The 13,385-nt window shown below is 42.4% G+C and overlaps 1 protein-coding gene across 1 annotated transcript in view; it reads right to left on the bottom strand.

The window, feature by feature from the left end:
- Positions 1-862: 862 nt before the first annotated feature.
- The window catches only part of Afm (afamin), a 25,131-nt gene continuing 12,608 nt past the window's right edge, over positions 863-13,385 (bottom strand). The window contains exons 8-15 of the mRNA XM_032916223.1: positions 12,938-13,152; positions 9,041-9,173; positions 6,890-6,987; positions 5,908-6,040; positions 4,321-4,544; positions 2,808-2,940; positions 1,750-1,812; positions 863-988 (exon numbers count right to left, since the gene is read on the bottom strand). Of these exons, the coding sequence (XP_032772114.1) occupies positions 1,765-1,812; positions 2,808-2,940; positions 4,321-4,544; positions 5,908-6,040; positions 6,890-6,987; positions 9,041-9,173; positions 12,938-13,152 (984 nt within the window). The 3' untranslated portion in view covers positions 863-988; positions 1,750-1,764. The remainder of the gene's footprint in view (positions 989-1,749; positions 1,813-2,807; positions 2,941-4,320; positions 4,545-5,907; positions 6,041-6,889; positions 6,988-9,040; positions 9,174-12,937; positions 13,153-13,385) is intronic.

Raw genomic sequence — 13,385 nt, 5'->3', positions numbered from 1 at the left:
CTCTGTGGTGTGTGGGTGTGTGTGTTGTGTCTGTGGTGTGTGTGTATGTGTGTGTGTTGTGTCTGTGTGGTGTGTATGTGTGTGTGTGTGTGTTGTGTCTCTGCGGTGGGTGTGTGTGTGTGTGTGTGTGTGTGTGTGTGTACATACATATGAAAGCATAGCTCCACCTGTGTGCTTAAGCATGTGGAAGCCAGACGTCAACCCCATTGGGTGCCATTCCTCAGGATCTGTCCACATTATTCTTCAAGGAAGGTTGACTAACCAGGGAGCTCAAGGAAGCTGCCTATTTCTGTTGCCTCCCAGGATTGGGATTAAAAGTGTATGCCAATTGCCTGACTTTTTATGTGGGTCCTGGGAATTAAACTCAGGTTCCCGTGATGCCCAGTTTCATGGCTTACGTTGGTTGTCAAGTTGACACACCTGGGAAGAGGAGCGCTCAGTTGAGAAATTGTCCCCCATCAAATTGGCTTCTGGACACGTGTGTTAGGCAATTTTTCGATGGTAACTGACATGGGAGGACCCGGCACGTTGCGGGTGCTACCATCCTTGGACAACTGACCTGGTTCAGTTAGAGAGGTAGCTGAATGGGAGCCCAGGAGCGAGACAATAAGGAGTGCCCTGTATGGCCTCTTTCCTCCCTGCCTCCAGGCTCCTGTCCTTAGTTCTTGCCTTGGCTTCCCTCAGTGAAGGACTATAACCCATCAGGTAAAACAAGCCTTTTCTCTCCCAAGTCACTTCTCACCACGGCATCTGCCACAGCAATGGAAACCAAACGAGGGCACACAGCAAACACTTTGCCAACTGCACCTCGATTTGTCAATTTTGTGATCGTGTTGGTAGACGGCGTTAGTCTGCGAGAAACTTTATCCTCTCTTTTTATTGCCTTTTGTAGGAACATGATTCAAGAAAGGGTTACAGAAGGACCTTCTATTCCAGTCTTCTTAAGAGCTGAACTTCTCCACAGGACGATCCTGTAAGCTGGTACTGGCTGAAAAGAAAAAAAAAATATATTTCCTGCAGTGAAAGAATCTGAAGTCAGGTAGTAATCGTATATTTAATAAGACGTTACTAGCATGACTGTGAGTTGTACATGGAGTTGCAGATGAGCCACGTCTCTCTCTCCTGACCCTGGGCATCCTCTATGAATATTTTTGAAATTACAATTATACTTTTGTGTACCAGGTTCTTTATTCATATGTCAACCATAGCTCAGTACAGTGAATTTCAGTGACACTCTCAAAAGAGACTTTTAGAAGAACACTCCTGAGGTAGTCTGTCTGTCTAGTCCTCCCTGAGAACTTAGCACTTCTTTCCCCCTCCCCCACCTTAGCTCTCTGAGGTACTCCATAGTCCTGGCTGTCCTGGAACTCAATATGTAGCCCAAGCTGGCCTTGAACTTGCATCTTCTCCCTGTTCCAGTACCCCAAAGGCTGTGGTTCCAGAAATGAACTACACACCATGTTTACCTCTCCAGAGATGAAATTATCTCTCTTTTCTGATTCAGACAAAAGAACAAAGAAAGGCAGAGGGACATGGGTCCCTTTGTGGCACAAATGTAGCCTTTCTGCCCTGCTTATAATGACTGACATCCAGAAGAGGACATTGGGGTCTGAGCTGGGAACTCGGAGGGAGCTCCTAGGCGAATGGCTAAATCAGAAACAGACATCGGACACATGAGAAGGAAAAAGCCACGGAGGCCAGGCATCCACATGAAGTTTGGACATTTGATTGAGAGAAATGTTTATTCACCTCTGGTCGTTCCGTTCACCTTTGTTTCTCTGCATCTTGACTCACATCGCCGGTGCTTGAACTCTGGAAGAAAAAAAAAAATCAGAGGAAGAAATGGTCGAGATGCCCATGTTTAAGTTTAGGGAAGCATGCTCATCTGAATATTGGATGAAGATATAAATAGAGAGAGAGAGAGAGAGAGAGAGAGAGAGAGAGAGAGAGAGAGAGGGAGAGAGAGAGAACAGCCTTGAGAAAAAGACACTGAAGTCTTTTTATGAACACACTCGAACAAAGGGTAGATGGGGGTTGATGTCTTCTAATTAAAGTAAGTATATTTTAGCAAACTAAGAATTTCATCACAGTATTTCCAAAGACTAAGTCATTCAGCAAAATAAAGAATTCTCCAGCAGGGGGACATCCTGTGAGTTGTTGTGTGTCCGAGGATGTGCATGAGTGTGACTTCATCATGCCCTCCGTGACAGCCATCCACCGGGGCTGACCCTCACAGGTTCCAGGGTCACACAGGACAGGTTACTACAGATGCCACAGGAGTAAGGGAAACAATGACAGCTCTACCCCTACCTTCTCCCTTACCCTCATCCCCCTCATGTTATGTCCTCTGAGTGACCTTGGGAAGACCCTGGAGGATGAAACAGCCACCTTAAAAGTCTTCCTTCCTAGCACCCTCCCCGCCCTTCTCCCCTGTCAGCTGACTGTGATCTCCTTGGAAAGTGACCTCAACCACCTTTCGTTAAGATGACAAGAGAGTCAGAGTCAAGGACTTAGGAGCAATGAGCAATGAAAATTCCATAGTTATTCCCATCATTCATTTACAGACAACGGATGCAATCTTGTTAAAACTACACTGACAAGACACCAAGGTTAGAACAGCATTTGCTAGACAGATTCTCTTACCCAGAAAAGTTTCTACTGTGGGTGTCTAAAGTGTATTAGCTTTGAGCTCTCAGACCCAGGGCTACTGACATGGAGAGAAGAAGAAGATCCCATAGGGAACTCTACTGTGTTCTTATTTCCAGAGACACCAGTAGAATTTCCGTGGGAAAACAAGAAATAACTACCTCTGGACTGAAACAGGCCTCAGGCTTCTGTATGTTGCCACACTCCTCCCCAGCAGCCGTGAACTTTGTGAACAAACACAGACGCTCCTCATCCGTGATCTCTGGCATCCACTTCACTAAGTTGACCAGAAACCTGTGCTCAAAAACACCCAACAAAATCAGTGAATGACTCCCCCCTGCAGCCCTCCCCCCTGCAGCCCTCCCCCTGCAGCCCTCCCCCCTGCAGACCTCCCCTTGCAGACCTCCCCCTGCAGACCTCCCCCTGCAGACCTCCCCCTGCAGACCCCCCTGCAGACCTCCCCCTGCAGACCTCCCCCAGACCTCCCCCTGCAGACCTCCCCCCCTGCAGACCTCCCCTGCAGACCTCCCCCCAGGCCCCCCTGCAGACCTCCCCTGCAGACCTCCCCTGCAGACCTCCCCCTGCAGACCTCCCCCCTGCAGACCTCCCCCCTGCAGACCTCCCCCTGCAGCCCTCCCCGCTGCAGCCCCTCTTCTTCCACGTGTTTGTTACACAAACACAGCCTAGGTTTCAGATTTGGTGAGTGCAAAACGTTTAAATGTTCCCCTTCTGCAAGGGTCTTACAAAACTTTCTAATTCACTAGGTGGACTTTTTGAGGACCATATAGCCATAGACGAAAATGTACCCTATTGAACACAGTAGGTCTTCTAAAAGACTTGTTTCCCAGATCAGCTCTCTTCCCTCGGTGGCTAAATGCTGTTTCCATTACACTCGGTACAGACAAGTGTCTAAATCCAAAATGTCTTAATCTTGACATTTGAAACGCTACACTAGAAAATACAAGTAAAATTCCTGCCCCTTCGGATCTTTCCTGCTTTAAAACACTGAAGTCTCAAGGCAAAAATCTGTATCTTTGGAGATGGTGAGACGGCTCAGTAGATGAAGGTGCTTGCCATCAAGCCTGATGACCAGAGCTCTATCTCCAGGACTCACAGGACAGCAGAAAAAAAAAACAACTGTCAAATGTTATCGTCCAACCTCTCAACTCACATACATGGTAGGTGTCATGGCATGTGCACATGCATACATACACTTACACACACATACATACACTTACACACACATACATACACTTATACACACACACATACATACACTCACACACACACATACATACACTTATACACACACACATACACTTACACACACATACATACACTTATACACACAAATAAATAAAATACAATTATATTTTACATATCCATATTATTCTCTCTCTCTCTCTCTCTCTCTCTCTCTCTCTCTCTCTCTCTCTCTCTCTGTCAAAAAAAATCCAGCTGATTTGAACCTGCCCAGCAGGACTCTGGCTAACTGCCTGACCCATCTTTCCAAACCACAGCCTGGTGAACAGACTCTGCAAATAAGGGGAAAGACATGGCCTAGATGTTTGCTCATAAACAACAGCAGTAAGTAAGCAATGTTGTTGAACTAACCAAATCGTGTCAGCCGATACAGTAAATTTTCAGAGACAGATGTGCCTTTGGGCTTCGTACCTGTGTCTCTTATTCTGAAGGTCCTCCTTGAGAGGCTGACACCAGTCTGCACGCAAAGCAGATACAAGTGCAGAGACGGATGGGAGCGCATAGGTGGTGTCGGCTTTCAGGTGCTCAAAGCAGGGTCTCCTGAAGGCGAAGTCCGCTCTGCAGCAGTGATCCACAGTGGGATTGATAGTTCGATTCTTACTTATTCCACATAATTCTCCAAGAACTAAGTCTGCCTGTACCAATGAGAAGTGGAACGCTGGTATGATTTTAAAATGCCAAGGACATTATATCTATCTATATCTATATCTGTATCTATATCTAGATAGATAGATAGATAGATAGATAGATAGATAGATAGATAGATAGATAGATAGATAGATGTAATTAGATGAATACCTAGTTGTGAGATCACCAGCAACCTTGCTTAGGAAAGCACAGGTATCCATGATATTGTGCTGTGTGGCAGGAATTATAAAGGCTGACTAACAATATTGCAAAAATTCAGTCAGTGGATGCCTACAGATTAAGTTTTCATGTTATATACACAAAGTTTCTATCATATACAGAGACTCAAAGTAACAATTGAACATGGGTCTCTGGGCACACCCTCTCCCCCATGCTCTCGATCCCATCCCTAAAAGACTGGGCAGAAAGTAGCATTTCTCTTCCAAACTCTTCCTTTGGGGACAAAAGGCAAAATTTGTAACACTATTTAAAATGGTCGGGTTTGTAGTCTGGGATGTAGAAGCCTTCCCACCATGTGTAAGACCTACGAAATAAATGAAAAGTCTTCTTAGGCCATTCTGGACCAAAACTGATCCTTAAATCATTTGCCCTAACCAATCACCTCTGGCGTAATTTAAAAAGATTAAAACTTGAAGAATCCTTGAACACGACTCGGCACATTCTCTTCTGGTTTTCAAGGATGTATACGATGAGCCAAAAATAAAATAATATTTCTCGCTTGGACAATGTTGAAAACAACAGTGGAAAGTAGATAATTAGTATAAATAAAAAGTCAAATACCGGGTCTGTAATCCCAGAGGTGGAGACAGGAGGATCACCATAACTTGGAACTAGTCTGACCTACATGGTCAGCTCTAGGCCAACTAGGACTGTACAAAAAGATAGTCTCAGGCTTTGGGGATGTAGCTCAGCGGTAGAGCGCTTGCCTAGCAAGCGCAAGGCCTTGGGCTCGATCCTCAGCTCCAAGAAAAAAAAAATAGTCTAAAACACAGCAGCAACAGAGGACAGACAGACAGAACGCTGACAGACAATGTGGACCAGGGAGCTCTCATCTGCCCCACCTCTCCAGCTACTGACAACTACTGAGAGAGGATGCATTAGTCTTCCCCAGGGATGAGCCCGCTACCAAGACCAAATGGCCGGGCCTAAAAGCACTACATACGAGAAACACCGAACTGACTCGTGAGGCTTTACATATTTATCTGTATATGTCTGTGTTTAACAATAATAAACACAGAAAGAGAGGCCATGAATTCGAGAGGGAGTGAGGGGTAATGATATCATTATAATTTAATAAGATTGCCAATTAAAGCAAACAAAAGCAGAGTCAGGCCCATAGGCCAAACTCACCAAGTTGTCCACACAGGCGAACTCGTCACTGAGAGTGCAGCAGGTTGCCAAAGCCGCCACCATCTCCTTACTAAGGGAGACCAGTTCTTCCATGGGGAGTTGAGGGGCTGCCTTGGTGAACTTGACAAGGAACCTGAGAGAACACAAATCTATTTGACCCTGGATGAAGGCAGATACTCATTGTCCCGCAAACGATGACTACCAAACCCATGAGAGATAGGAATATTAATGTGGCCACGGTGACCCTCATGACATGATAGAACATCCTTGGCAGAAATGTCCAGTCAGTAACGTTCTTGAAATGTTGTGTGTTGATGCTAAATTGTTCAAAAGGAACACTTGACAGGCATAGTAGGAATAAGATGAGGAAAACTAAAATCCTCAGAGGGAAAGCATTGCCTGAGGTTGACATTAAGGCTAACAGCAACATTGCAGGAATAATGAAATCACGTTTTAAACTGTGTTCTGTTCAAATGGAAGACGTTGAGCTTTAATAAACCCAGCACTAGAATGATCACTATTTACACATTTAAATTAGCTGCTCGCTACTCTTAAATTCTCATAAGAGCACCGAAAGAATAAATACTACAGTGTTAAGCAGGTCCATTGGTAATTCTGTAATTTTTGCTGACTTAACTCCTGAGCTACCCATCGGTTTCTCAGGAAATAGTCAACACCCAAAGTTCTCTCCATTCTCCTTACACAGGACAGAATGCAAGAGTCCTGATTTTGGAGGCCAGGATCTCAACTTCACAGACACTAAAACCTTACAGGAACAGCATCTAGATTCCCATATTTCTTTCCATTTGTGGCCACCTTTCTGGTCACAGAGTCATGGAAAGGCTCAGTGTGAATTCTAGACTCTTATGTCTTTGTTCCTTCCCAGAGTTGAATCGGTGTAACTGAAAGACTGGCCTACAATAACATGACGATAGTCTATATTTGAGAAATTATTTGATCCTTAGCTATGCAGACAACCTACTGGCGTTGTAGAGCGTCCTTCCCCAATTCCTGGAACTGTTTGCACTCTTGCTGGACCATCGCAAGGCTTCGCTCTGTGGTCTTGTTGAACTTATCCTCCTGGAAATTAAAAGCAATCATGGGGCTAAGGGAGAGAACCATACTGCAATGCATAGGCATGGCAGGACATAGGCATGAAAAACAAGAATTTTGTAGTACTCTGATTGATCCACAGATGAGAAACTTACTTAATGGCTTGTTAAAGGCAGTAACAAGACATGAATGGGGGCAGGAGAGCAGGTTTCATATTGCATTATATAAACTCGAATGATTAGAAGCTGACTTTCATAATAAGTGAAAGAAACCTATGACTACAAGCATTTTATCTAAAACTGAATGAGGCCACACTCAGCTTGTTGAGTATCTGTTTTTGTTTAAAGATTATGTCCAAATGCTAATCACTACATAGTTTTCTCGAAATTAAGCGTGGCTCTATATGTATGTGCAAGAATTTGAATTATTTAATTACAGATAAACAATTCAAATATCTCATAATTTTTAGAGCATTAGCCCTTGTGAGGTATAATTTGAATTTTATCTTGACAATATGTGTACTTGATCCTTATTTAGAAGTGGCTAGAGAAACTAGTAAAAAAACATAGCCTCATGAATTTAAGCAATGTTCTCAGGGTGACCCAGCTAACAAACATTGCTGTCCAATAGTGTAGGTGTGCTTATCTTTATTTGTATCTTTTCCCATCATTTAGGTTTGCAACTTAAAACCTCCCAGAATTGTCTTCAATTATTTGATGGAATTTTTTGCTACAGCATAAATTGGACATTTTCCTGAAGTTATGAGAGAGAACCAGTCTGCAACACATGGACATGGGGGCACAAATGTGTCTCCATGATAAAAGAGAATTTCCTAGAACTACCATTCATCCAAGACCAAGGAACACAGTGGGTTGTTAAGGACAGCGACAGAGTATAAATGGAAAACAACAGGTTTCTTATTGCATTGCCTAAATTTGCATGACTATAAACCCATTTTTATAATATTTAAAAGAAAAAAGTAAAACAAAGCAAAAGCAGTATATAAGAAAGGAATTGTGAAAAATTGTCAAATACTCCTATAATGCATGAAGTTATATTTTATTAAGTATATAAAGAGATATAAAAAGCTGTTAATTTGAACATGAAAATAAACATATTTTTATAGAAAATGCAAAACAATATATCAGAACTTGTGTGAGAATTTTGTATTAGTTCTTAGCGAATTCATACAATTTTATTTCATATCCACCCTTTTGTATAGGAAATTTGTAATGTAATTTTAGAAATCAAGCCCATACTTAAAACACAACCGAATTTTTACAGCCTACACTTACATCTATTAGGCCTAATTTGCACGAGAAGTGTTGGCAAAGGTGACCTTGAGACAAGTGTGCCCATTTGCCCTGCATTTTTCCCCCAGAAGTTCACTTAGCAGTTTGTGTCAAATGTTTTTCAAAGTCTGTATATTCTGACCCCGTCACCTGTCCCCCCAATTATCTGTCCTGAGAAAAACACTACAAATACTAAAGAAAAAAATGTGTAGAATAAGATTCCCATCTATGAGTCACACTCAAAATTATAAACACATAACCAACACACTCAGTGTCCACACGTCGTAGGAGAGCGCGTAAGTAAATTACTTCACATTCTGAGAGAGCACCAAGCTCACGAATGTGAAAGCTTTCTATGTTAGAAGCCAGGAGTCAGATGCTCCCTGGAGCCTGTAGGGAGAACACAGCCTTTTTACCACTTTAAGTTGAGCCCCTGTATGGTTCATTTCATACACCGATGTGAAATATGGAGAGAATAAATCTCTGTTCTTTTAAGTCAGGAACTTTGTGGTTGTGATAGGAAACAAATATAGCACCATTCAACACAAAACCTAGCTTCCCATTATGCTAAGTAATAGACGATCCAAACATTTCCTAAGGAACGCACTTCTTCAGTCTTATTTTTAAGACATATGCAAACATAAAGAAATATGAAAGAAAAGAGTCAATATAACATTACAATAAATATACACAATATGTTATAATATTTATTATTATATCATATTATAATCAGAAAGCTTTAATAAAGACTGATTATTGTTTTCTGACTCTATGTTGATGGGACTTACCGCATGGCGGTAACAGCTTAACGGGTTTTTTCTGTTGCAGCAATCTTCCAGGAGATCCTTATACACTTTAGTAATTCTTAGGAGCTCTGGTGTAGACAGTTCAGTATGTCTTCTGGAGTAATCATAAAGAAACCTGAGGTGTGCCAAAGAGGTATGCTGTTAGAATTCATACAAAGGAGAAAACACCCAACTCCACTTTCATTGAATCTAGTAAGACCTAACACTGTGTCTATTGTCAAAGCTAAATGTGGAATTCATAGAATTGCATTTGTTCATAGAACACTTTACAACACTTTTTAAAAACACCTTTCCTGTGTCATACTCCAGACTACTAGACTTTCCTCATCAAATTGTTAGAATTACTTAGGAACAATCCTGAGAATGGGTGACATATGACACACTGTAGGCACCACACGATGCTGACTGTGCTTGGGAAACACCTCCAGACTTCTGACTTGCAGTGGTGAGAACGCAGGCCCTTGTTCCCAGAGCATGCCTGGTGAGACATGGGGTGGCTTTGCCAATTGCTCCCTCCTGTCACTTGCCAAATATGGGAGTTCCTTAATTCCAAATTATAGGCTGAGGTTTCCATGGCCTCAGAGAAAAGTTCCAAGGATGTGCGGGTGTGCAGGACATGATGGGCAGAGGGGAAGGGAGAGGAACGGAGGGATATTAATGAAGTCATTGTAGGTGCTGTACACCAGATCAAACTTCAGTCATAAAGCCTTCCTGGGCAAACTCTCTCAGTCAGATTCACTTGGTCTTTAAGATAAACACTACCTTGAATCTGGAGGCACTAAGCCCTAAGTTGGGTATGCACAGTAATACAGATTAAATTTCCCTATTTCTGGAATCTGAATGCCAAAATGCCTCAGAATTCAAAACTTTTTGAATGCCAATATGATATTATAAGTGAAAATGTCTACAACTAAACTCAGGTGACAGGCTACGGCCAAAATGTACCTGTACTAAAAATCAGCTATACATTTTTATTTAATTCAATTTATACACACAAGAAGTATAGGGAAGATAAATGAGTTTGATGTTTAAACTAGGGTCCCATCCTAACATGTCTCATTACGTAAATGTAAATATCTCAGATTTTGTTTAAACCTGAAATTAAAAAAAGAAAAACACTCAAGAGACGTTTGAGCAAGATGGTGGGGTAGACATCGTCTTTATGTGAGTTGCCAGGGGCAGAACGGTAGAGAACTCATGGTACTCCAAAGACCGGAAGTGAGCTAGAGCATCAGGAGCCTACGGAGGAAATGAAAAGTCACCTGACCAGAGAAAGCGATGGACCGACCACTGATAAGACTTAGGCAACTGGGCTGGAATGATGGCTCAGTGACTAAGAGCATGCACTTCTCTTGCCTTAGTCAAATTCCCAGCACCCATGTTGGCTAGCTCACAGATGCCTGCAGTCATCAGGGATCCGATGACCTCTGGCCTCTATGGACACCTGACTTCCCGTGTGCACATACCCACACACAGACACACATGGATGCACATGGCTTAAAAATAAAAGTAAGCACAGCCACATGGCTGCCTGAAAACACTGCTGAAAAGCGATGGCATGTCCAAAAGCGGTTTGTTTCTCCTTGCCAAGTGCCGCTAGGGATCAGGACGTCAAGAGTAGGCAAATCCAAACCGACAGATGCCCAAATCACAACCCAGAAACAGAAGATCAGGAGAGGCAGAGAAATGCGACTCTCCAAAAGATCATAACCTCTCAACTAATGACCCAAAGACGCCGGATGACATAAAATGTCAGTTGCAGGTTTCGAAAGTTCTCTGGTACGATCAATCAATGGCCTGAAAAGGAAAAAGTTAAGCACAAACAGATGACTTTTGCCCAGGACCTGAAAGGGAAAATTGAAAAAGATATGCAAAAGCCAGCAAGACAGATAAGACCATTAGCGAGGTGGGTGAGAAGATGGCAGAATGGAAGATGCATTCAGCGAGGAAGCAAACAAGTAAAAAGAGTGTTGGAAATGAAAAAACAAAACAAAACAAAACAAAAAACAAAAAAACACAACTGCCAGTCAAATTAAAAAAAAAAACTGGAAAGCACCATCAATAGAGTTAACAAAGTAGATAGATGACAGTATGCTTGTGATGGGGGACAAGGGTGACAAAATATAACACTCCAACATCACACAAGACAAACAAAAACCATAACCACAATGTCCAAGCACATGGGTAAACGATCAAGAAACTATGGGGTAAAAGAAAGAGCAGAGACAACCTTCCGATCCCCCAAGTCTAGAGAAAGAAATAGACATTCAAGCACAAGAGGCAGTTAGAACCCCAGATAGATATGATCGGAGAAGAACCTTGATGACACAGTATAGTCAAGATGTCAAAAAATACAAAGAAGTCCCACTCATGAGTACAAACTCATCAGAAGTCTTAAAAGCCAGGAGAACGTGGGGTGATCTCCTCTGAATCATGAAAGTAGGTGACTGACAAACGAGATAGCTTTACACAGGAAAGCTTTAAAATTGATCTTTTAAAATTGATGGGGGGAAAGGACATTTCAGGGTAAATGCAGTTCATATCTAAAGGAGCACTACCCATGTAGGAAGAGGAAAGTCACCCTCAAGCACAAAAGGACAGGAAGGAGTAAATTCACAAGACTGGGTGAACAAAGCTGGAAAGAATCCGCCATGGCCAACTCTGTGAATCAGCAAATCCCCCAAACTATTAGGAGAGAAAGGCAAGGACAAATTATAACCCAACCAACTAACAAAACAGCCTACAAAAATTACAAGAATTGGGGAATAAAAAACATCAACTATAATCCTAACTGTAAGCTCACCTCTAAAGACACACAGACTGGTTGACTGAATTAAAAATCTAAATCAAAGTATTTTCATGTATGTGTGCATGTGTGTGTGTGTACATGCATGTGTATGTATGCATGTGTATGTATGCATGTGTGTATCTGCATGCATGCCTGTGTATGCAAGTGTGTGTGCAAATGTGTGTATATGCATGTCTGCACATGTATGTGCATGTGTGCGTGTGTGCGTGCATGTGTGTATGCATGTGTATGTATGCATGTATGTATATGCATGCATGCCTGTGTGTGCAAGCGTGTGTGCAAATAAGTGTGTGTATATGCATGTATGCACATGTAGGTGCATGTGTGCATGTGTGCGTGCATGCATGCGTGTGTGTGTGTGTGTGTGTGTGTGTGTGTGTGTGTGTGTGTGTGTTAAAACCAGATGCAGTTATGTAAGAGATCTTAAGAGAAAGGAGGGAGAATAAAGGGCAGAGAGCTCCACATGACTTAAAAGCAGATGGAGAAAAATTGTGGAGGAAGAAGCTGGGTGAAAACGGAAGGCAGACGGAATAGGGGAAGGCAATGGGACAATGGGGTGAGAAAGAACAAAATCCAGAGGTGTATAAATATGAAAATATCATAATGAATCCCATCGCTTTGCACCGACATTAAAAATAATAAAGCTGACAACTAGGATTCAGATTTAGTCCTGTGGCTTCCAGTCCATTAATCTTTCCCTTGGGCACAGCTGGATTGTCAAGACTTCTTAAGAGCAGAACCCCTGCGATGAGTTCCTTCCTCTGCCATTTTTACCCGTGAATGCTGAACAAGTCATTTGCTCATTCAAAATATTTGGTTTTAGAATTAAAATGGATAATCTGAATAATGTATTCAGACTATTTCCTGCCACATATAAGGTATTCAGCAAATATGGCCATCATTATAACCCATGGTTGTTTTTACTTCGAGGGTACGAGATCGCTCCTGTACAGGCCGCGATCTTTATAGCTGGAGAATTACAATGCCTTATCCTTCCACACAAATTAGCCAGCATGGGAATGTCTTATTTTCTATTGGCCTTCTAAACTTTTAATGAAGAGTTATAGTACTCAGCAAAGAACTTGTCCTGCTTGGAATCTCGCTCTTGGCACACGTTTTCACTGTCGGTAAATTTGGGTGTTCTCAGAGACAAGTCTTCTGGTCTGTCGTCCTTGTTTGCGTTGATTATACAGTCTGCGCGCTCTGGTGGTTTCTTCTCACAGCACGCTTTGATCTTACTTGAGATGGAGTCTTGTTTTGAACAAATATGGTGCATAACCTGGCTCTGCATCAAACAAGAACAAGAAAAGCTGTGACTTTTAGATATATGTCAGGAGCTGTTGCTGTAAAATTAAATAGAAAAAAAATGCTGTCTTTTATCCTGCACTAGGTCCAGCACCATAGTGCCCCAAGATATCTGGTGGATATCTTCATCTCAGTCAGCAAAGAGTCTCACCCACTCTGCTCCATCCCGTATCACACTGCCGATGGCTTCTCTCTGAGCCTGGCAACAATCTC

Source organism: Rattus rattus, chromosome 11 (assembly GCF_011064425.1).
Source record: "Rattus rattus isolate New Zealand chromosome 11, Rrattus_CSIRO_v1, whole genome shotgun sequence".
NCBI classification, from domain to species: Eukaryota; Metazoa; Chordata; class Mammalia; order Rodentia; family Muridae; genus Rattus; species Rattus rattus.
The sequence above is the reverse complement of the archived record's forward strand: the minus strand, read 5'-3'. Positions and strand labels throughout refer to the sequence as shown.